At 39.3% G+C, this 24,814-nt stretch overlaps 1 protein-coding gene across 3 annotated transcripts in view; it reads left to right on the forward strand.

Moving 5' to 3' along the window:
• The first annotated feature begins 1,968 nt into the window (after positions 1–1,968).
• kif5ab (kinesin family member 5A, b) overlaps positions 1,969–24,814 on the forward strand; it is a 64,081-nt gene continuing 41,235 nt past the window's right edge. For 2 of the 3 annotated variants that reach the window (XM_033966087.2, XM_033966088.2), the window contains exon 1: positions 2,034–2,173. In XM_033966087.2, the coding sequence (XP_033821978.1) occupies positions 2,045–2,173 (129 nt within the window). In that variant the 5' untranslated portion in view covers positions 2,034–2,044. Of the gene's footprint in view, positions 2,174–24,814 lie in introns of all 3 variants that reach the window. The other variant, XM_033966086.2, reaches the window with a different exon arrangement.

Here is a 24,814-nt window from a genome sequence, read left to right on the forward strand (position 1 = left end):
TTGGACGGGCGGTGCTGGAAAAAGTTAATCAAAGACAGGATATAAATTTAAAACACACACAAAGCACAGGATACATCAGTATAACAATGTGCATCTGAATTTTATCCACCTCTATATGCTTTATACCAACTAACAACATGCATTTGTATGTTTTGTTTGTTTCCCAGAGCCATACCAAGAAAGTGCGTTTACACAAAATTAGCCACGAGATGGCGCCAAAGTTCTGAGGAACAAGCCAAAGATTATCAATGGAGGAAACGATCCCGCTGATTTGAGGTAGTCTGTCATTTTCAGAATCAGAATCAGAATCCTTTTATTGCCATCGTTTGTGAACACATTTCACAAACTAGGAACTTATTTAGGTGATAAAGTGCAACATAAAACATAAAACACACTGAATAAATACAAATACAAATAAGGGCATGCACGAAGTAAAAAAAAAAGATATGCTTAAAAATCAAATAAAATACTTAAAAGGTAGAAAATATATACAACAGCAGCATCATTTGCTTAATTTATGCAGAACTCTCAAGAAATCACATATTCTCTTAGGTTTAGAGCCGGAAATAGAGGTTTTGCACCCACACCTTAAATGTTAGTGGCAAATACCATCTCCAATGGAGCCCTCTATGAGTTTCAGCAAAAGTCAAACGCCTTTGGCATGCAAATATCAAATATCAAATACCTATATATTGCATATTGTGTTTAGGAAAGTTTAGCCAAGGCCTTAAGACATTTCATGCAAGTTCTGACAAGTTCAGAATGATCTCTCTATGATTCACAAAAGAACACATTTTGTCCACACATCTTTATTTCTGAAACTTTAATGAGTATATTTATTGTACAATTTTAATTTCGCAGAAAAAGCATACATACAAACATTTTTTTTTCCTTTCTGCAGTATAAGTCAGTTGTAACTGTAATGTCCTGACTGAGAGCCCATGCCTCAGTCAAACTTAAAATTAGTTCTTGTCTTTGCACAGTGCTTAATTACATTGTAGGGCTTCATCTGTGCTCATGAGAAATTGTTAGTAAAATTCACAATATATGTAAAAAGAATACATATTTTTCCTTCCAGGAATAATAGCAGAACTAAACTGCGCTTATACACTATTAGGATATTACAACCAACTGTGGCGATCAAAGCCTACACTGTCCCTCCTCTAGTGTCATAACATTATAGAAACACAAGGTGGCAGCAAATCATAATAATAATAAAAAATACAGACTTAAATAAGATCACTTCTGTCCAAGAAATAAATCCACATGCCTGTATTTGTTCTGACATATGTCAGTGAGTAAATATGAATGTAAACCTTTGAACGGGAAGGTTTTTGTCTGCCCATTTCTCTCAGTTGAAGGGACAGTCTGTCACATTGGGCCATCATGTTAGGACCATAGAACAGAGTACAGTCTGGTTAGAACATCCTCACGAACACTCAAGTGAGACAATGTGTACTCTGGATCCCAGGCAAAGGTAGCCTATTTCTTTTTAGATTCTCAAAACTCCCACTCTTAACACCTGCTGTGCCACCAGAATTTGCACATATAATGTTTTGTTGTCTGCTCTGTGTCCGTGCGCTCGGTCCTGGCGCACGGCGCGGTGCTGATGATGATGATGGTGCTGATGAGGGACGGTTTAGTCACTACTCTCACTGACCCCGCCCCCAGTGAGAGAGGCAGAGAGAGGGATGGCAGCAGTGATGCAAGAGGCATGCTTCTGAATGCCTGCAGCCCATTCAGACAGCAGCCACCGGACCAATCTGGGACACACTCCACGATCTGCACCTGCTTCTGCAACACTTTGGCTGCTAGTAGGATAACACCTTGAAGAACTTTTTAATTGGACTGTTTTTGGTTTTCTTTTTGTGCTTTTCCAATTGACTTGTTAAACTCAAATTCAGCTCGTACCAGTCTCGCCCTAAAAAGCATGTGGCTGTACCCGGAGGTTTAAGGCTGGGTCCACTGTTTTTACGAAGAACCCGGGCACTACGCACCCAGTTTTTGCAATTAATATTTGGGAATCTTACATTTTTACTTCACCATGGCTGATGGAAATGCTGAATGTAATATCAAGGTTTTGTGTCGCTTTCGTCCATTGAACCAATCAGAAATTATCCGTGGAGACAAGTTTATTCCAATATTTCAAGGAGAAGACACTGTCATCTTTGGGGTAAGTAGCCTATAGTGCTCACAATGTTTTTTTCTTTTTTACATATCCTGTGTGAACATTCACCTCTGACTACTTTACTACTCGACAATTGACTTAAATGTTCTTTCTCAGTGCAATCCCCTTATTTCATGGTATAGTCTACAGCCTAAGCCTACACAGTGAGACCTCCCCAAATCAGACACATGGCTGTCTCACAATGGCACAGTACTTATACAGCTCATCATTAACAGCCATTATTTGTTTTTTCTTTCAAATCCGTAATCCCCCAAAAGCCTGCAGCCTATGTGCCAGCAAGCACACCACCCTCAGCTCTTCACGTTTTTATTTATTTATTTATTTATTTATTTATTTATTTATTTTTCTCATTTGCTCTGCTGATATCATGTGAACTCAACCTGTTATCATATGTGGGCTTGGTGGATGCTGTTGATGCATGTTGCAGTGGCGTGTAATCCAGTGAAATTTGTTTTTGCAGATGTAATGAGATCCATGATTATTCTCTGTGAGGTGTTTCTACCCAGTATCCACTGAATGGCATTTTGTATTTTCTGTTTTTAAGTAAATTGCTGGAGAATGGCCCAATCATCCGTCTGCAGGTAGATACACCTGAGGCTCTGGGTTTACACTGATATTGTAATCCCCTATTGCTGCTGACATTTTAGTCAAAGCACTCGCCCACAGCACCTGGACTGAGGTGGTCTGAATGCAAATGTTTCCCTTAATCGGATTTAAGAACTGCGGGGGCCAATATAGAGACAGTAATACAAGTAATGAGGAAGAATGTTAGGGAGGTGCACTACCATGTGGCCTGAGGTTTAGTTTGGACTGATGGAACAGACAGCAGCTGAGAAATCCCCCTGGCACATTTAGTCACACACCTTGAAATGCAACACAGCCCTGTGGTAGATGCCCCTTGTGGCTGTCCGAAATATCTGCGTTTGTGTCAGCAGCTGGCTGTTTCCAGTTTTTTTGACTCATACAGCTACATTTGCATATCCTGTTTTTGCACCAACAGTTAAATTTGCTCCATCATTAGTACACCTGTCTGATGCCAAGGTCCACTCCAGGCAGCATTGATTAATCCTGTGGTTCTCAGCCTTTCTCAGTCACGACCCACATGATAACCATTTCCTCAAACTCAAAAAGTAGGCTACCTGTAAAACTATAAAGTAGCATTGTGTCTGATGTTTGATTTTATTTTCAATGCACAGGCCTTGATAAATTAATGTGGTCGGCCAAAAAAACAGGAATCTACATGTGTCACTCAATTTGAAGGGGCTCAAATCTTGTTTAACAGTATTGCATTCATGTTAAATTTTTTCCATATAACATCTAGTGGACCCCCGGAAATCATGCCATAACCCCCCTGGATGGTCCCGACCCACAGGTTGAGAACCACTGAATGAATCAACCATAATCATAAATTAGGACTGCCTACAATTACACTACAATATATTTTCAAACCAGTATTAAAATCCAGGTATATTTTAAGTACTGATAAAGAAGAAAACAAATAAACTAATTATAGCTTATGGTAGAGTTACAGCTCAGAGTTCTTTATACTAGACATGTACAACAATATATGTATACTTATTGGAAAAGGGTGTTGTTTTTTTCATTTTTGCATCAAGATCTGAATTAAACTTTAACCTTGAGTATTGAAATTTTAGCATTATACCAGCACTACTCTGTACTCATCCATAATTCTCCATTTGAACCTCTGACACAATTGGAAACATTGCAGGGTGCTCATTATACCTGTCATAATAATTACTATATCACCTTATCGTTCAATATATGAAAGCTGAAACAATACATTTTGAGGCTCAGTATTTATCGTCTGTACATTTTCTTTGCAGTAGTCAGGAGAGTTTAGCTATTTGTACGTAATAAGCTATGATTTGAGCTGTAGAGGGTAGAATAAACAAGTTCTATGACTAATTATTAGCTCACTCTGCTGTTTACCGGTATTTGTTGCAGCTCGGATCTCTTAATGATGCTGTCTATTTAAAAAAATGTGTTCACTGGGATGATTGTGTCAGTGGAATAAAGTATAAATATATGTATCGTGCTTCAAAATGTGTTATCGTGACAGGCCTAGTGCTCATACAGTGCCTGCAACACAGACATAAGAGAAGCCCTTTTCATAACACACATGCTCTCTGTAGACCTGCAGTAGACCATGTTCTGGCACACTTAAGAGTTAGTTACATAAGCAAGTCTGTAGCTTCCACGGCATGCATTAAATTGCTTCTAAATAATGCAGTGTAACCTCTCTGCTTGTAGATTCTGTACTATTTTGGTCACTGTCACGTAAAAGATTTTTTAACTCCCAGTCCTCAGATAACTACAGTTTCCAAAGAGCTTGTTTGTTTATACTCTTTAACTACTTTTCGCTCTCTTTCCACTTCAAAATGAGTGTATTCTTGATGATGCATGATGTTTACCATTTCCCTTTTTGTGAATGTAATTGCTTTGGGGTGTCCAAGTGTTTTTTTTGTTTTTTTTTGTTGAATGGCTTTTGTGTACGCTTTGAATTTTCACTGAAATATTTTGTGACTCCAAATGCGCCAGTCAGAGCCTTGAGTGCTGTCAGACAGGGTCAAGCATTTAAATATCAAGACCGAACGACAACAACAAGGGGCAAATACTATGTAGCAACAACTAACCCTGGGCGTAGTTGATAAGAAACAATTCACACAAGGGCTGCAGTGTTGACCCCACATCTGTCTGCCTCTGAAGTGGCTGTGAAGGCCTGAGTGATGCTTTGGTGGCATCGGCTTGGCAGGGAAAAGGAGACTTGAAAAAAAGATTGAAGATGCGGGAAGATGCTGTGCTCTGAATGGCAAACACGGGCCAAAACTCAAAGTGCAAGGGAGGTCTGCTGGTGTGATGTGATGTTTTTGTCATGAGTCTTAAATCCTCTGTCTCACGTTGTGTCGCTGAGGGTATGAGTGCCTGCCTCAAGTACGTGCCGTGGATGCTTTATGAGGAGTGGAGAAAATATAGTGTACCATGAAATGAAAATGCTGTCAGGAGATGGAAACTTGTAAAAACACTCAAAATAGTTGGGCTTTTTCATTTCCAAGGTTATTTTGATGTGGTGTAAAATGCCAGTGCCAGTAAACAGGACACCTGACTGACTGTAGTGTGTTGAAACCAAAGTATTCCAAATGTGGGCTGGTATTTTTCATTTTTGTATGATTCCAACTTTTTCCCAACTTTTTCCAAGTGTAGTAAAGTTCAAATGCTACATATAATCTAGCCTATTGTCATTGCTAGCATTGCATTTAATTTGTACTTATTGTCTTTCATTTTGTATCTATTTGATTAACAGGGCAAAAGTGGTCGTGGGTTCATTCCTGGGAGTGGTATCACCGTGGTGTCATGGTGAAATCGCGATGTGAAAGAGAATAGTAGAAAAATATAGAAAGTATACTAATATATAGCTCTCTTCCAGACAATTTACAGTTTTGTGCACTGTTCATTTACTCAGTGGTCCCCAACCACCGGGCCGCGGACCGGTACCGGTCCGTGGATCAGTTGGTACCGGGCCACGGGCCGTCCAAGAAATAATTAATTATTTCTGTTGTATTTATTATCTGAGTCTGAACAATCGTTTATTTTGAAAAATCTTTTATTTTGAAAAATGACCGGATTCTCTCAGTTACATTTCCGTCACTTGAGCGCCGACAACTTGACCACTTAGCGTTCCGACGGCCCGCCCGCGTTACACGTTACAACTTTACAGCAATGTACGTGTATTTCTGCGTCACCCACACAAACAATCTACACATCAAATGAAAGCTACGGCATTCATCTTACTGAATATGTAAACCACTTACACCTCGAATCACCACAGTGCTGACAGGAAAGCCGTTTTTACAGAGAAGTCAGAAATGTGAATCTGGACTTCTTACCATTGAGGCTCTGGTTCTGTCAAACATCATCATATTCACACAAAGTTGGTCTCATTCGTTCCGTAAAGGTCCAGAGAATATAATCCAGTCAAGAAATTATGTCCACAAAGGAAGTTAGAGCCTCCATGTCCAATCTGCTGCAGGAAAGTGAAATCTGTTCCGTCACTTCTCCGCGTAAAAACACGAGACTGGATATAAAGATCCGCGCGTAAATTTATGCGCGCGTATTGCGTAATTTTACGCAGCAGTTTTGCGTTTTAAACATGACGAAACGGACAAAACAAAGGAAGTACGCGACCGAGGACACTGTGGATGTTTGTACAAGTTAAACTAGAGGCATCTCGGACCCGGAGCGGTTCGTGGAACCGAGTGAAGATCTCATGATGGACTGAGAAGTAGAGGACCTTATGTTTTGATGGACTGGATGCTGTTCCTGATCGGTAAGCGTGGTTTATTCTGCTATTAACTTACCCCCCGGTCCGCGGTAAAATTTTCAAGCGTTGGCCGGTCCGCGGTGATAAAAAGGTTGGGGACCACTGCATTTACTCCATACTCGCTGGTGGTAAGCTCCTGTAGCCACAGCTTGCCTGGGGCAGACTGACTAAAGTGTGGCTGCCAATTTGTGCCACTGGCACCTCACCAACCTACCACATTCATACAGACAAGATGTGAAATGTCTTGCCTAAAGACACAACAACAGTACTTAGCCCAAGCGAGGTATAAACCTTTGGGTTGCTCAAGTATTCTAACCACTGAGCTATTGCCCTCCCTGTAAAAATGCTTTCAGGTATTAAAAATATATCTGGAATTTTGCTGCCAAGTGTATTCTACTGCAATATAATGTACTCTGTCAATTATAGGCACCATCTGTTCCATCAATTCACTTTTCACTTTTCATTTTCCACTTTTGTGGATCTCAGGTGGGGCTAAAATCTTAAAATGAAAAGATGCAAAAGCAGTCTGGAAAATATGTTAAATTGGTTCAGCTCAGAGAGGCTGAGGTAGTGCTTACAATGCACATGATTAAGCCTTGGTTGACAATGCTAAATCCTCCCCTGAGCCACTAAAATGTAATGTAATATCCCATTTCGTATTATTTCTCAGTGACCCAATATTAAAGTAGCTGTTACTTTAATTTGATTACATAATAGCATTACTTTCACAAAGTTCTGTTTCAGTCAAAGTAACACTTGTTTAACCACTAAAAACTATAACTTCATAATGGAACTGAAATACAATTTGTTTAGTGCTCATCCTGTTTCCTTTGAGTACACCCAATTTACTGTTTACTTGTTTTGTATAACATTTGTACATTTTACAGCTGTTGAAAATATGCCCGCACATATATTCCTCTCTCTCTGCAAACACATTCAGAACCATCCGTCTGAATAACCAGATGTCTGTTTTGGTTGTGATTGGTCAGAGTCTACTGAACTAAGTCCTGCCACAGTGTGACCTTAGAGGCTCTGGCTGAACCTGATGCCCTCCCCCGAGTTTTTTAATCATTACATAACAGTTGGTCAGGCTGAGCAACCACAGGGGCATTTGAAGAGCTTAAAGAACACTATCTGTAAGAGACTGTTCTGGTAGACTGTGGCTTTGAGCCCTTGGGAAGATTGGAAAGCGTAAAAATTTAGCCATAGCACAGAATTGATAGGGGAACATGAAACCAGCCTCTGTAAAATAGCAATGAAATAGCCAATGCAGTTTTATTTATATTATGCCACTCGAGTGCAACTAGTAGTCATGATACTAAAATTTCAAAGTCAACTTCATTTTAACAGTTTTCTTGGACAATATAATGCAATTTTCAACACACAGTAACTATAGTTTTTCAGTAGATCCATTTAGTTTTTATTATAGATCCATAATATTTTATTCTAAAACTATTCTGTCCAATTGATGTGATTTTTTTCAATATCAGTACTTATTTGTTTTTCCTATTTGACCGCTGTAAATCCAAAACATTCTCCGCTGAGACATCCAGGTTACTTAGCAGTCCATTTGCAATCTCTACAATGCTATTATCCACATGACTTGTTGTGAGAGGTGCAATGTGTCATCTGCATTCATACAAGCGCGTCTATTATTGCTTGTGTTTTTTCTTCCTGCCATCTCTGGTGCGTGCCCACCTGTAGCTTTCTGGCCTGACAGTAATGATAGAGACAATGTGCTGTGCCCCTGGGGGTAGCCTCTGTGTTGGGTTCAGAGTGGAATGACACAGCTGTCTGTCTATAGTATTTCACTGTTTGGAATAATGCGGCGTCACAGGCCCGCGGTGTCCCTCCTAATCTCCAGGCTGCCCAAAGAGACTGCCACCATGAATCACACGTCCCATTCACTCCACCTTCAGTATGAATAAATAACACCTTTGCTTCGAAGGAGAACAGCGTGCACGTTTTCTCCTGGCTTGCTCTTGGTGACTGTATGAGGACTATATGCTTGGGTTATTAAAAATGTATGATATGAATCTTCCCAGTGGCAGGATATGATTATAACACAGGTTACATTATTGTACATGAAAAAGAAAACAATGTGTTCTCAGGATTGCTTATGTAAAATCCAACGTGCAGTGTGTATATTGACATTCTTTCATGGATCTATTAGGTCTCAATAATGTGTAATTTTCCCTGGCCTGTCAGATCTTCACACTTTTATGAGCCATGCCTTGTGAATTTCTTGGTCCAATATTATACTGACCATTGTAGATATAAACTACAGTTTATATGCTCTATCTGACTGAATGCCTTTTTGTCCTATACCTGCAGTAATTCTGCAAAACTGTGTTTAAAATTGAGAAAGTACATATTGAATATGATCTGTCTACTAGGGTTTCTCTACAAATTTTCACTTCTCAAGTTTTTTTCTCTCTCTGAGTCACACATCTCCACTTATACCACCTACAATCACCAGCTATTCCAGTGTTTTAACCAATAATATTTCTACTACAAACTGTGTCCAGCCTTCAGCCAGTGTTCTTTTTACTACTCCTGTTGCTAACCCCATGGAAGTAGTTTTTGCTGTGCACTTAAGATGAGTTTAACCTAAAGAGGGTTTACTACACCTCGCTCAGACTGCACTCAGTCCTGCTGCGAGTCGGACCGGTTTAGTTGCGGTGTGACACTCAGAACGGTGCTCTGCTGTTCAATTTGGTCACTGCCTTTGCTGCACGTACAAGACCAAGTGTTCACGCAATAACCATTTGTTTATTGAGGGAAAAGGCTTGGGGTCAGCTCCGGCACCTCGCAAGCATCACGGGACTGCACGGCGTGCTGTCTGAGCTCCTCGCTTTACTTTTAATTATTCAGAATGCTTGCAGTCACTGGACCGGAGCTGATCCACGTGCAGTCTGAGCCTGGGATTGCACTTATCCTTCTTATGAAGAATGGCCGTGCGGAGCAGGGGTTACGTAGGCTTGTGGGTTGAGGCTTGTACAGGCTCATATCCCTGATAACCATAAGGAAGCTTCAAATAGTGCCTGGGAGAGATCACAAGATTATTCAAACGTACATCAATGCCACTTAAGGCATGTTCTTGTTTTCGCATAATACTCCCTCTTTAAGGTAGAGTAAGATGCCATGACCTGTTGAAATGCTTTGCATTAAAATAATACCTTCTACACTGAATCCAGTGTCATTGTTAAGTGCTGTTCATTATGGTACGCCACTTGACCTTGAGCTAAGCAGTGAGCATTTCAGCGGTTAGATTGTGCTGACATCGAGGATCCAATCTGACAAATATGCAAAAGTGTGTTTATTTAAACTGCTGTTGAAACATGCATCAGGAAAGTGGGATATTGATTCTGAATTTTCAGTACACCATTCATAACTGTATGGATTCCTACTCACTGGTGTTAAAGGCAGCTCTAGGTGTGAAATATATTTCATTTTGTCAGTCAAAGAATCAATGAAAAGCTTTTACATGAATTAACAAATATCTTACCCTCAAATTTTAATTCACTGAGTGCCCATGATTCACCTTCACAGTAACATGCTCTGATAACATGAGAGGGTATTGAAACGCCACATCTGTTGTTATGCAATAATATGTACTACCACTATTTATGACCCTTTATAATGGTTCATGTTCCACTCATACACACTGTTGTTGTGTCCTTGACCAAGACCCCACTTGGTATGTCACATAATGACAGAAAGGACATCCATATGTTATACATCTGTTATTGACTTGTTGCAATAAAAATACGTTAGTGTTCTTTAACTTTTTGTTTCAAAAGTAAACACATCTTTCTTCTTAATGTGCTCTTTCATAGCATGACATTCACTTCAGTGGAGCTGATATTGAGATGAATGGAAATTAATTTAGACCATTTGTGTGCCGCTGTTGCATAAACATGCAATAAAGAATGAACTGCTTATTCAAGATCCCTTGATTTCTGTCTCCCCTCCAGCATGTTGTAGGCAAAGAGATAGTTTTCATCTTGTTTATAGACCAAAGAGGCTTATACGTGTGGAAAACAGGTGCTCATGCTTGATACCATAGCAGACCACAACTGTTATTATTGAGAAGCGCTGCTGCCATTTCTCCACCTGGATTTTTTTTTTTATTTAAAATTTTTGTCTGCCAGTCAAACATGGACCAGGTCTATGGTGCTTCTCAGAGTCTAAGCTTTAAACATTCAGGGTTCCCACAGTTAGCTTCATTTGTATCAATTGTACACCAAAGCAAACACACTATACTTTGTTATGTAGATGCCCCAAAAATATTCTAATTAGATGGAGATCACATGTGAACCAATCATATTTATTTACAATAAACAAGTAAGCAAGTGTGTCCATGACTCATTCTCTGCATACTAATGGGACTTTGCGAGTCTAGTGTTGCATTTATAACAAAGGAAAACAAGAGATACCTAAATGTGACAGTAAGGTCTAAGGAGGTAAGACAAAATCTGTCAGGGGGTTTCGGGGTCCTATTTTGCACAAAATATTTATTTATTGCATGTTGGTGGAGTTTGGCTCTGAATAATATGTGCCAGTAAAAGTCTCTATTAATTTGACATCCAATAACACAGCAAAGCAAAGGGTGGAGAAATCTAAAGGACAAAATAAATATTTTCCTTTTTCTCATTTTCCGTGCATTTCTTCATGTCTGAAAAACAGGCATTTATTTTCCAGGTTTTCCAGGATGTGTAGGAAACCTGACATTGACTACACTGATCAAATTGTGTATGTCCCATTAGCTGTTCCAATGGGAAAGTTGTGAATATGCTCTCATATATATCTCTAGGACACTACTATCAAGGCTAAACCAGGGCACTACCTCCCATCCTCTGTTTGGGCCACTGGCTTCGACACAGCTGAGTGAATCTCCGCTGTATGCGCTGTATTTCATGCAGTAATTATCCGCCCGTCTGCTTCTTCATGAGTCAGCAGCAGTTTTAGACTTGGACAGACTTGGACAGACTTAGACGCCGCTGTCTCATTACGTTTAGCAGCGGCTTCGATGTGCACTTTTTCACTGTGTTGAGGGGGATGCTGCTATCAATCATAAGTCAGAAAATTAAAGGGCTAAAAGGCTTTGGCGCACTTTGCATCTGTTTTCTAACACAGGTGCTTTGCAGTGTTAACCTAAGCATTTATGATGAGTGATGCCACCCACAGGTGAAAAAATATCAAAAAAGCAAACCCAGGGTGACGTTACATGCTGAAGAGTCAGTAAAGTGTCTGTAAAGCGAAGGCTAACCGATTTGTTTTTATTTAGCGTACACTCATGCTGGGGTAAGATAAGCACAGGCCAATTCACCAACACAACTGGTGAAGTGGGCTGTGAGTACCGGGGGCATATTGGCTTTAGGTGGTGTCCCCTACTCGTTATCTGGCTCTGTGTAAGGATGCAGGGTCCTCTGTGGCTAGCTCTGTGCCAAATTACCTATGTAATGTGACAGCAAAGAAATCCCAGTGAGAGTGGAAAGGAGTTCAGCTGACCACACTTCAGATGCAATTAATCACACTTCACTGTACCAAGCCAATTTCCACGGTAGATCTATGAGAGTCAACCTCCCAAGGGGCTTTCACACCTACACTATTTGGTCCTCTTTAAAACGGACTTGGGATTGGATCACCTGCAAGTTCGATTTGTTTATGTTGGTGAAAGTGAACCAGTTTGATTTGGGCCGGACTAAAGAACCGTATCGAGACCACTTCCTTGAGTTGTTCTAGGTACGGTTTCAAGTGAACTCCAGTGTGATCCTGCCCAACACGCACTTTTTGATCTAAACAAACTTCTGTAGCGAGCAGAGCATGAACTAAATAAAACCCAGAATGATGAGCAAACCAGGAGAAATAAGCTGTGACAAGACGCATTGTGAGGAGGAAATGAATGATCACTGTTATTTCATATAATTAGACAAAAATATACCACAGTTTCTGGGATCGATCACAAAAAAACAGTGGAGTTGACAGGCTAATCAGTCACATGGCGCGTAAAGTAAAGAGCTGTGGTTAATCCTCAGAACATTTACATGGGTTTATTCTCATATAATGCTGCGGCCTGTATAGTATTACCTTGATCCGTGACTTTATATCCCAGTCAGTGGTAATAAACAGCTTGCACACATGTATTAAGGCAGGCATGTGACCTTAGAGCTTCAGCTATAGGCTGTGATTATAATGTATGGTTAATCTATTTTAAATCCAATCTACTTCTGTGGACTTCATAAGGCTCTGCTGCATCATTCAGTCATTCAGCCTGATCTCATATTTTATACTGGATTTATTTTATGCCTGGTGTGTGGACAGAAATGATCAGTTGTTTAAAGTAGGATTCGATCTGTTAATTGATTAATGTAAGCTATCTTTCTTTGGGTTCTTTGTCCTTCCTTAAATTAGTCTCATGGACACAACCATTTACTCTCACTGTCTTTTCAGACAGAGCTATTTAAATGCACCGACTTAATAACAAATGGCACAATCTTCCATCATCAGGTTGAGTTGATACAGGCCACCCATCGAGTTGATATGCCCAGTGGTAATCTGGAAATATGTACCATTTTTAAAAAGTTGTTGCTAGCCAGGCTCAGAGGGACGGTCTCCCTGGAACAGGATCAATAGCAGATAAATGGTTTATGGTTAGGATGAAATGGTCCGTGTTTAGGATTTGGTTAAGGAATATGGTCAGATAGTTGGCTCTGTCCCTCCAGATCACAGACTGTATTGTAAGAATGTTCTTTTCTGGTGTAAGTCAAAGAGGACCAAGAGACTGAAACATAAAGTCAGAAGGGTTTAATGAGTTCCACACAGGTAAAGTGAACAATGAAGCAACAGACTCTCAGGAAAGGATAGGAAGAGAGTCCTGAGATGTGCATGTTGACTGATTTTATAGTGTCTCTTAATGTATGTGTGTGTGAGGCGGGTCCTCTTCTGGTCTGTATGATGTTACACATTAAGAAACTTTAGGCAAAGTCAAACAAGGTGACTGTTTTATAACCCTCTCAGAGTTGGGGTCACACACTCCTTAGTGAGAGGGGCTACAGATAAGAAGTCTGGCTTTAACCAAGTGACCAGAACATAGCTGTTATATTCTTGTTATATTCTTTACCTTAACATTTGTAAATCAAGATACCAATTTAATGTAATAATGCACTGCATGGGCACACTTCCGGCTCCACTGACTCTGGCTCCAATTCACTTTACATTGGAAAACTGTCACCCCTCTCTCTGTAACTGCCTCTGTCAGACTCTTCATTTTGGTGTGTTCGTACTGACCTGTTCTACATGATCCTGGTATTTTTATTTCCCCATTGTCTCCATAATTCAAGATATGATCATTAATAACAGACAAATCAGGCGCCTTCCTTCCTTGAGTTTGCTCCCGTTAGCGTTAGCAACAGGTTTGATCGAGAGCATCGCTAAGCACCTGCTCGCTGCAAAACCAGCGGTGTGGAAAGGAAAGGGCTTTATCTTCAGCAGCCTCGCTCCGGATTGGCTCTTTGGTTGCTATGATACTCACGGTTGGAATTCCTAATATGCAATTTGGCTCCAAATTCACTCCTATAACTGCGAGAGCGGATGAGCTTCATTTACACTGGAGCCGAACGCTCTGGGGGATGTCACGTTCCCTTAGTCCACTTCTTTACACAGTCCATGCCCCAGAGCAGACTATCTAGCACTAACCTTGAATTACACTTGAATTACAGTACATAGCCTGACTGTGTAGCTTATGCAACATTATATTTTAGGCTAATATGACGTTAAGATACTAAATGCATACTCCGTTTCAGATAAGCTAGCTTTTAGACAGAGCTATTGACTCAACTGGACACCAGCTCTGTATTTGAGGGAGGTCAGTGGCACTGTGGCAGCAGGTGTAAAATTATGCTAATGGTTGAAGATGAAGGGAATTTCAGTGTCTACTTAAATATTGTATTAATCTGAAGCATGGAAAATGTGTTAATTTGCACTACAAAGACATGTGCTAGGCCCATAAGCTAAATGCTAGGATGCTAACTGCAAATTGACATGCAAACATTAGAATTGAGCTAATGTTGTTATGTCTTGTGCAAGTATTAATTGTTGTTAATGCTTTAGATAAAGTCAGGATACGTTTTCTTTTTAAACAGTTGATGAAGAGATGTGTGAGTAAAACATTTTTATTACTTACAACTGTAGCATTGTAGTTTATGTATTTATAACTGATATATGATAATGATATGATACTATACCTTTGATTGTTACTTTTTCTCCTGGGGTATAGAACTCAGGATTGTGTGGTCATACCTCTGGATTACCACTCCTTATTTGGTTGTTCCACAGCTCTTTTGCTTACTTTTCTATATTATTTTTGCTCATGCATGTATGGAAGCTTTGCATTGTTACCAAACTTGGCGGATTTTGCTAATGGCTGATATTTTTGACATTCAATCCCGAGCTCTGTTGTATTCCCTCTCTGATTGTAAACCTCATATAGCATCGCCTCCTCTTAAACTGTAGACTCATATTGGATTGAGCTGCACACATACAGCGCTCTGTCTCCCCACTTTCATCTCATCCCTCTCTAATCTCATTCATTATTAATTTTCTGCCACTTGCGGTCATTAACAGCACCCATAATGGTGAGATATAGCTTGTTGGCCATGTTGGCGGCTTGTGTCTTCTGTTGGGCCTGTACTTTTGAGGATTAGTCACATGGCTCTGCCTTTGGGCTCAGATTTAATTGGAACTGTGGACCACACAAAATCTTCCACAAAGCAAGAGCTATGACTGAGGATTGGTGCTGTCAATCAGATTTATTGCAAAATTTAGACAAAACAAGTCAGGACACAAGTTGTAATTCAATTATGGTAGATGAAATTACCAATAAATAAAGACTGTTCCGAGCAGGTTTTATTACCCTATATAGTGTTAGTTAGCTTCAGATCAGACACTAGCACTTATGAGTTTGCAGATGGAAAGCACAGTTTATTCTCATAAAATGTGTGAAGCTTTTCTCTTTACGTCTAAAAGCAGGAGACAGAGACAAAGTGGCTGCCAGGTATGATTTTGTCTGTGTGAATTATATTTGATTGGATTGTGCTTACGCTTTGCTGAGCTGAAAGCAGAAGGTGCCATATCAACAATAATAGATGAGAGTTAAAGCCACAGTCTGGAGCACTTCATTAGTATCAAATATTGCCTTTGTGATAGGCTTGTCCAATCAAAACTCAGATACTAATCAATACTAAAATTACCACAAATAGATACTTTGTACAGGTTTTTGTGTTTTGAGTATGAAACATTTTTTGTATCGAAATCAAAATTGAAATATTATGATTGTGACAACATTGCTTGGTTATAGACAGCTGCTAATCGCCTCCTCGGACTAACTCTGTGATCTAAGCTTTTCACTCTAGGTTAAGGTCACAGATTCCACTTCATGCCAGACACAGGTCTTCTGTCTCAAGGCTGAAGTCTGTGATTATTCTGTTTTCTGTAAATCCATAAAGTGAAAGGCTTTGACATGTGACAAATGGGGATCCAATTAGACTTGACATTTCAGGGAAGCACTCAAACAGTCAAAGTGTCACTAGATGCGGAAATATTGCCAGCATCAATGAATTTTGTAAGGTGCTTTGAACTGTGCATTATTCGCTGCTTCTGTTGGCTCCAGGCATTTGGCTTACTGTTGTCATCTTGTCTTAGTATTTGACCTAGCTTTAGCATCATAAGACCATCTCTTTCAGTGACAGTACATCACTCGACTTGTGAATGCTGCCAACCAGCTCATTAGATTATTGTGCCAGCACTTTCAACTGCTGGCTGCGTGTTTACAGGTTTTAACGTGATACAAATTAGTCAGGTTCCTGTTTAGGCGCTTCCTGATGAGTAGTGACATGTAACATTATAGGAGTATGTACTAAAACACATGAAAACAAGGTTCAGAAACTTCACTGAACTTGCCTGAAAATCTGTAGTTCTGCAGCAGGTAGCCAAATCCTGATCGACAATGAAAAACTGATGAAAAGGCGCAGGAGATAGTAGCGCCAGACAATACTGAGAAGGAAATGATGAATAGCAAACAGTGGTCCAATGCCTGATAGCTCCCCACAGTATCAAACGCAGCTCTCAGCAGCCAGGCCTAGACTTGCCCAGACTGCAGCGAATCCCTAACTGCATTTTAAAGGTGTAGAGGGTGTGCAGCTGTGATAAAAAGCCTGTCTTTTATCCTACTTGTGGAAACTCTGGGCTGCATATTAAAAGTACACCACATACTTAGCGGTCTAGTGAAATTTCCAAGGGGCTACTATGTATTGTCAGGATATGGCAATAAATATATATTATATGTTTATGCAAATGCTATAAAGCTCTCTCCTATAGATTCTGTCCATTGATTTTGATTGAGGGATTTAATTTTAGTTTGTTGTAAAAGGTCGGGGTGTGTGTATAGCAGGTCAACGTGTATCTAACGGACTGTTTAATTACAGTATAGGGGGAGTTGCTTGCTTCACATCACGAGGCTAGCAACTTATTGGCCGAAATGTCCAGCAAACGTGAATGTGTGCTGTTTCAGTTCTTTATGACAGCACTTAACCAGGACAGATCTAAGGAAATAGGCACTGAAACGACAACAGCTTCTTTATTGAATATAATATAGGACATTTAGTAGCGTTGATGTGCCGTGGATTTACAGCAATGAATACAACATGGATAGCATTATGTGGTTACAAAGAGCCACCATGGTCTTCTAGAGGATTTAATAAAAACTACCGAAGAGAGACAAATGAAAAGACATAATGAAATCATCACCACTGCAGCCATTTGAATATGAATCCTCCGAATTTCCAGTTGCCACCATAATGTACTGAGTTTGTGCCCCTGATGCACTGATTAACAGAACTATCACAGTTTATTGCCATGGTCTGGTCTGCAGTGCGCCTGTCATTCCTGCAATATTGTGTCCATCCGTCATGGTTTACATTTGTGCTATCATTCACTCTGTCCCCCTCCATCTCAATATCTTCCATCAGATGTCGAGGTTTGCACTGAAAATATTTTTCTCCCGTCGCCTCTGTATCGGGAGAACGGTGTAGCTCTATTTTCTGGTCTGAAGCTGTGAAGGGAGATAATCGTTTTTTGTCCCCCGTTTCCTTCAATCTCTTCTGTAATAAATTAGGCAGCCATATTGGAGAACTAATTGCTCTGCTCAAACAAGCAGATGCGATGCTTCATATACATCCAATTGTTTACAGTTTTTTAGACTCAGATTTTTCCTGAGCGGTGAGACCAGTCAGTTTCTTGTATGTGATATCTCAGTTTCTGTGAGTATAAGTTGCCAACAGAGGTTCTAACTTGCACAGATTTTCAAATGTTTGCATGTCTGACAAAGAAATGGCTGAAATCTAAACTACAATTGTGCACCCATTAGAGATGAATGTGATTTGAATGATCAGTAGAAGGTAGAATGTGAGTTTGCATGTGCTGAGCCTTGATGGAGGGTGGGAGGGGTTAAGGGGAGCGCACATACGAGTGTTTGTGCATATGTCTGTGGCTGTATGCTGTTTTCAGAATAGTACGAACAATGTGACCCCAGGTAATATCTGTTCAATTTATTTGTGGTCAATTTATGTACACACGTGGACAAAATTGTTGGTACTCATCAGTTAATGAAAGAAAAAGTCACAGTGGTCACAGAACAGCCACCATAATTTTTGTCCAGGCCTGTTTCATGAGTTTATTTTTTTTAAATAATTCTGTTGGCGCATGGTTGAAAAGCAATGTCTGACTTTCATTGGTTAAATTTCAGCAAATTATTATTTATTATTACTTTTGTCAGATTCAACTTATTTCTGTGACCATTGTGAGTTTTTCTTTCATTAACCGAAGGGTACTAACAATTTTGTCCATGTCTGTATGTACATTGAATCTGTAGGTTCAGTATTTCCACAAACCAGTTCAGGGACTATAGGTGTAAACTAGCACCTCTTCTACATTTTTTTTAATTGTCTTGGTTAATATATTGTTGAGCACTTCCCCTGTACAAATAAAAACATAAAATATAAAGTAGAAACCAGCCAATCACTCTTTTTAACAGTTTTTTTTTTTTTTTGTATTGCTAACTAATTTCTTTCATCAATTGCTCACACGCTGTACTAGATTCTGTGATGCTTCAGATAATTTTCTTTTCAATCCATAATTTATTCCAAAGACTTGGACTACAAAGCATGCTGGCAAAAGTTAGAAAAACAGTCTGTATTAAATAATTAAGTAATGTATGCTGCATCTGGATCTGTCTCACCACCAAAACAATCATGCATTTGCGGTCTTGGAGTGGCTGCAGGGCTGTGGATTTTTGCCAGTATAGAAAAATGTTAAACTCGATTTCGATACTAAGTAATAGATTTGATCCTCACTACTGATTCTGATACCACAATAATAATAAAAACACTATTTCTTTAGACAATAGAATGTGATTTTCAGCATTAAACTGTAGTACTTTCTTTTATATTACCATGTAGCCTTATAAATATGTGATCTCTCAATCATTCAGGTAGGTTCCATAGTTGTCCATGATCGTATACTAATCTTTTCCTTGCTCTGATACAGCTCAAGGTCATTGGAAAGCTATTCAGGAAAGGTTCATTTCTGTCCTGCGAATATGACTTTTAGCACCAATACTTGCTCAAATTAGAGTCTACTTTTAGTATTGATTAGTATTTTTGATCATTTTTACAACCCCAATGGAGTTTCACACTCACGTTCCCTTGTTCTAACTTGAATGTAAAAGATTGTTTATGTCCAATCTAAAAAAAAAACTACACCTCAGGCGCTATAGCTGCAGTCATTGAAAGCATAACAGAAGATTAAAACTGTAATTATAGCTTTGGTAATTGTTTACATCTTAGCTCACAAACACATTAACAAAGGTTTATAGAACAAATCCATTCACCATTTTCAACAGCATTTGCGAGACATTTAGATAAGCCAACCCCTGAAGCCAGTGCTATTGACTTGTCAACAAAGCGAATCTCAAAATACACTAATGTTTGGTAACACTGTGTGACTCGGGCTCTTGGCGTTTTGACGGGATCACGAAGAACTCTCTAATGGCTCTGTTTTGTGGAGCTGGAGTCCTGATTAGCTCGGGCGGAAGCAGGCGACACTGGCAGGCCGACCTTGTCTCTGGGTTGTCACTCGGAAAGTGCGTGTGTGTGTGTGAGTCTGTGTGAGAGAGTGAGACAGAATGTGACACCAGCATGGACGGACAACCAATCGAAAGACCCACTCCTCTTCTGTCTTTGCCTGTAACTGTTGAAGCGCTGCCTTCCTCTAGCTCAGGCTTCAAACATGTAGGAGGGCTAATCTTCTTATGGTATCATCCTGCTCTCCTTTATGACATAAATTTGTGACACAATGATCAAAGCCGACATAATGGCGGTTAACGATATCATGATAATTACTCAAATTGTTGACAATTTGAAGGCGCTGTACCTGTAATGTGAACAACAGAACTAGACCCACAGGTTGACGGCGCTTTTCCAGCTCCCACAGATTAATGCTGTCGTTGTGTGCTTTGGAAAGAGACTTAACCCACCTTGTCCCCAGTGTCTGCGTACACTGGTATGTGAATGTGTGTGTGCATGAGTCATTCCTTGATGTAAAGCGCTTTGAAGGTGTGAAAGTGCTATATAAAAATGTGACCTTTTACCATTTACAAGTGACAATATATTCCTTATTCTTTGCTGTTGGAGGGTATCAGATTAGTCCAAAATAGGGACACTTAGGACATTTCTTGTAATAGACAGGAATAAATCAATGGTCTTGGATAAATCTGCTGGGACAGAGGACAATAGAGATGTCTGTGTGGTCACTCTATTTTAAATTGTTTGCAGAGGTCAAGTTTTTCCTCACCTAACCATGCATTTTGAGTATCCTAATTATTCACTATCATGAGTTTACAAGTGCTTTTCAGACTAGAGAGGAATGTTGACAACAACTAGCATGCAAACAATCACTTAATAAACACAATAAAAGCCTTTATAATTAGATACAGACAAGACTAATTTTGCACAAACTACAGGGCCTTTAATTATGAGATGTACTTTGTTATAAGTGAAGACAACAGTGATCTAGAAGAGAATATCATCTGGACATTGAATAGCGATTTATCTTCTTGGCCATTATCACAGTACCACCTAAAATAACGTGGAATAATTTACTCCAGTTGGAACTAACTGTGCATCTGTTCCCAGCCGGCAGTCAGAGCGTCTCACCATATGCACAAAAAGGTGTTGTTCCGATTGATAGCCTCTGGATGTTGTGGATGTCCTCACTAAACTGCTTCAATAACGGCATTATTTATGGGTTGCAAAAAGTAAGAGGCAGATTGTTGTTGGAGTTAAACAAAATCCATGGTGGTATTTACAATTGGGAATACACAGTAAAAAAACGCATGGTTCTTAAAACTGTCAATCTTTTCTCGGCTCCAGTCTCATGAGAGCATGTTTTCACCCTGAACTTAGACTTTCCTGTCGCTGGAAACATCGAAGACCCAGACAAGCCTCATGCTGTTTTTTCTGATGTCCATTTACACTTTTTTCGTTGCTTGTGCTGTGAAAATGAAATGTATTATTAATAGTGTTACCTTTTCTGAGGTTTATGACTTGCAAAACTGCAAAAAAGGATACACTCCTCACTAAATCATGTCAAACTCCAATTTTTAAAAAGCCATCTACAATATATGATTAAATGCGCTGTAGCTACCTGTTTTTTACAAGTTTATATTAAATGGTTTGCAGCAGTCCAAAGTAATTCCTCATTTGCCTTATGAATTTTGAGCATCCTAATTATTCACGGCAATGACTTTATAAGCATTTTTCACAGAAGCCAGAGCCAGAGTTTTTGCTGTCACGGTAATGCTAACAATAACTAGTATGTTAACACGCATTTCCTGATTATCAGACAATATGCAGACAGCATGCATCAGACATATTTTGACCTCAAGAGTAGCGTGCTATATATCTGTACTGGGACAAGACAAATTTTGCTCAAATACATGAAAAAACACTGTGCAAGTTATATGCCTTGTATTATACTGTTCTCTACTGACAGTTTTTATTATGCCAGCCTTCATTAAAGAGTGGAACAGTTAAAGTTTCATTGGACTTAACTATCTGGCTAACCTTTGCCAAATTTTGACCTTTGCAAATATGGTAATTCAGTTTGACTCTATGACAATGTGTTCAGCATAGTGTCTATTTTCTATTTTCACTGCTGATTTGGATGTGGTGCAAGATTAGCCAACAAATACTGCCACTTGTCACAAACAGAGTTCAAGTAACATTATGTGGATGGATGATGATGATGTTAAAATGATCTGAGAAAGTCTTAATAGTCACTCAGCAGAATATAAGACGATGAAAATGTTTGCATGTGGAACTTGTTAAATGATTTGTTTACGTTCTGACTTTAGTTCCTCGATCAATGTCTTTTTGCCTCATTTTTATTCCACCTGTTGCATTTAGGGCTCATTAAATCCTGTGTTCAGCCTCCATTTATAACCACTCCCTTGCTGCTGTCTCCTCGTAGCTGTTTTGTTAATCTTGTTTTTCAATTCCTTTGTACCCGCCCGCCTTAGAAACTTTGTTCATTACAACAGCTCCGATCCCCTCCTCTCGCTTCTTTGTATATTTCTTTCCCATCACACATCCTCTTGTCTTAAAGTTTAGCGGACGATTGCAGGCTGGACAGGGTGTTCAATGTAGCAAGTCCAATCCCGAGCAGTGGACAAAACATAATTGGATATATTATTTGCACGCACATTCTGTAATCCTTGCCTGTCTTCTTTAGCATGTCCCTCCAACATAATAATCTCTCCTTAATTAAACAACTGAACTGAACAGGCACACACACAGCTCTGCAGTAACTAGAGGCGCTTTTGTTCTACTGTATGCAGGCTATTATGGTAAATGCAGAAAAGGGGAAGATTATAGCCGGTGCAGCTAGCAGAACAAATGACCGGGAAAGAGGTTTATTTCATCCATCTTATGTAACATTTACACACCATCATGGTTTGCCGTTTGCCATCCATGTTTTTTCACTACGCGGTTTGTATGTGAAGCCGATGATTAGGCTTAGGGAGTCAGGCCTAATTGTTTCTGATGGGGGGCTTGTTTGTACCTGCAGCTGTGATTACCAAACTCCAAAACAGTATCGAAACAGATGAGCTCATTAAGGTGGACATGCATATGAAGCATCATTACTGTCAGCTCGAGTCTGCTGTAACATCTGATTTATTGATCGGTTTGTACAAGAGGTGTGGCCTGACCTCCATCAAGGCTAGATTTCTGCTTACCCTAGACAGCGCTCTGGATTGACGCTAAAATCCCTATATTTTTGTAGTGTAATATCATTCAAACAGCATAGCATTATGGCAGTACCTACATGTTATTTTAGGAGATGGCTGGCAAAGAACATGGTAATGCCAATTCCACTTTTACCATCTGCTGGAACAGAAGGTGCAGCTGCCTGCAGTGACAGTCTTTCACACTGAAGTTTGAATGAATACATAACTTTATTCTAGCATACTTTTGAGAATATCTGTTTTGAGAGTGTCAAACACATTTCAGATCCTTTTTCATCAAATCATCCTCAAACTCTGTGATTTGTGATTTTACACCACAAATGCATAAAAAAAAAAAATCTTTACTATAATATAAATGTAAAATATAGTATATTTTATATTCAAAATGATGACTTGTTAATATGTCCTATCCTGTTATTTCACACATTCAAAAGCATTGTGTGCAATGTACTTTATTCTATATTCTTACAATTCTAATGCACTCTGTATATCATTTAGTTTGCATGGTAAGACAATTTAAAAAACAAACCATATGCAGTAAATACAAGTAAGCACAAGTTGGAACTTCGAGCAGTACATTTCCATAAACAACAAGTGTTTTTCTGACCATATATAAGTGCTGCAGAGCGAGGTCACTTGCTCTGACTCTAGTGCTGGAGATTTTGCTGCAGCTCTGGGAGAATGGTAAATTGTGTTTTTATTTTCCTCATGCGGTGGTTTATTCTTGAGGTTAGATCCTGAACCATGAGCAAAGAGAAAACATCCACATTCATCTTACTTTTGCTGCAAATGAAATGAAGCTGGCCTAATGAAGTGTGCAGAAGCCGAGTTGAAGGGTATGAGAGTCCCCATCTTATTGGATTTGTGCACGTCCATTAAACTATGTTGAGTGTGTAAACAGTTACCCAAAAGTCAGGCTTTTACAAATTGAAGAATTGTAAAGACTGTTCTGATCTACTCTATATAAATCAGATGAAAATATGCAAATACAACTATGAATTTGAATGTGAACTGGATGGAATTGTGTCTTCAGTTATATTAAAAATGTTGAAGGCATTGTGCAAGGGATTGTGGGTATTCTATCCCAGAGAGAAGTGGCAATCAGGATTTTGTAATTTAACGCTTTCATGTGAAGAACTGAAGCAGATGTATCAAATGCGCTAAGCTCCTTAAAACTGTTTCCAGTAGCATCTCTTACATCTACATTACAGGCTTACACTTCCTTTTGAAAGCTACGTTTATATTCACAGTTTTAGTCCACACCCACAGTCTGAAGTCAGATAAATATATTGTCTCTGAATATTTGTGTATCATAGTTTTATTGCTATAACCCAGTCCCTTGCATACATCACCCAACACCGTAGTGGTTTAGCTCCACACCTTTGGCACCCTTAAGTGAAAGATGACTTCATTCTGGGTCTGTCATAGTCAAATAAAACGGGTCAAGTTGGTAGTGAATAACTTGCAGAGCTATGAAAATTTAATATACCTGTAAAACTGGTTGAAGATATATTGAAACAAAATCATAATATCTCAGTTGTTGTTCCAGAGATATGCTTGAATATTTATTATATTGTCTATAATTAAAATTAAACTACAATTAAAATTAACAGAAACGTCAAGTGTAATCTTACAAACAAGGTTGTAAAGTTATATTTTTGAATGATCCTGTGCTATATCAGCTCTCAATAGCATCAAATGGAGACAGTGTATTCAATACTCTGTCTCCATATAATATTAAAGCACGAGAGTAGCGTGACAGGAAGCACTGAGGTTGAGAGAATCATGACTGGTGTTTGTTTGTTTGAATAATGGCTTTGTTCGCACAAACAGCAGCTTTTGTGCAGATGGCAGTCATAAGAATATAAGACAATAATGTGGAAAAAGTATGTGTGAAAGAATGTGACACTATGTAGTTGGTAAT

Source organism: Periophthalmus magnuspinnatus, chromosome 5, assembly GCF_009829125.3.
Source record: "Periophthalmus magnuspinnatus isolate fPerMag1 chromosome 5, fPerMag1.2.pri, whole genome shotgun sequence".
Taxonomy (NCBI): Eukaryota; Metazoa; Chordata; class Actinopteri; order Gobiiformes; family Gobiidae; genus Periophthalmus; species Periophthalmus magnuspinnatus.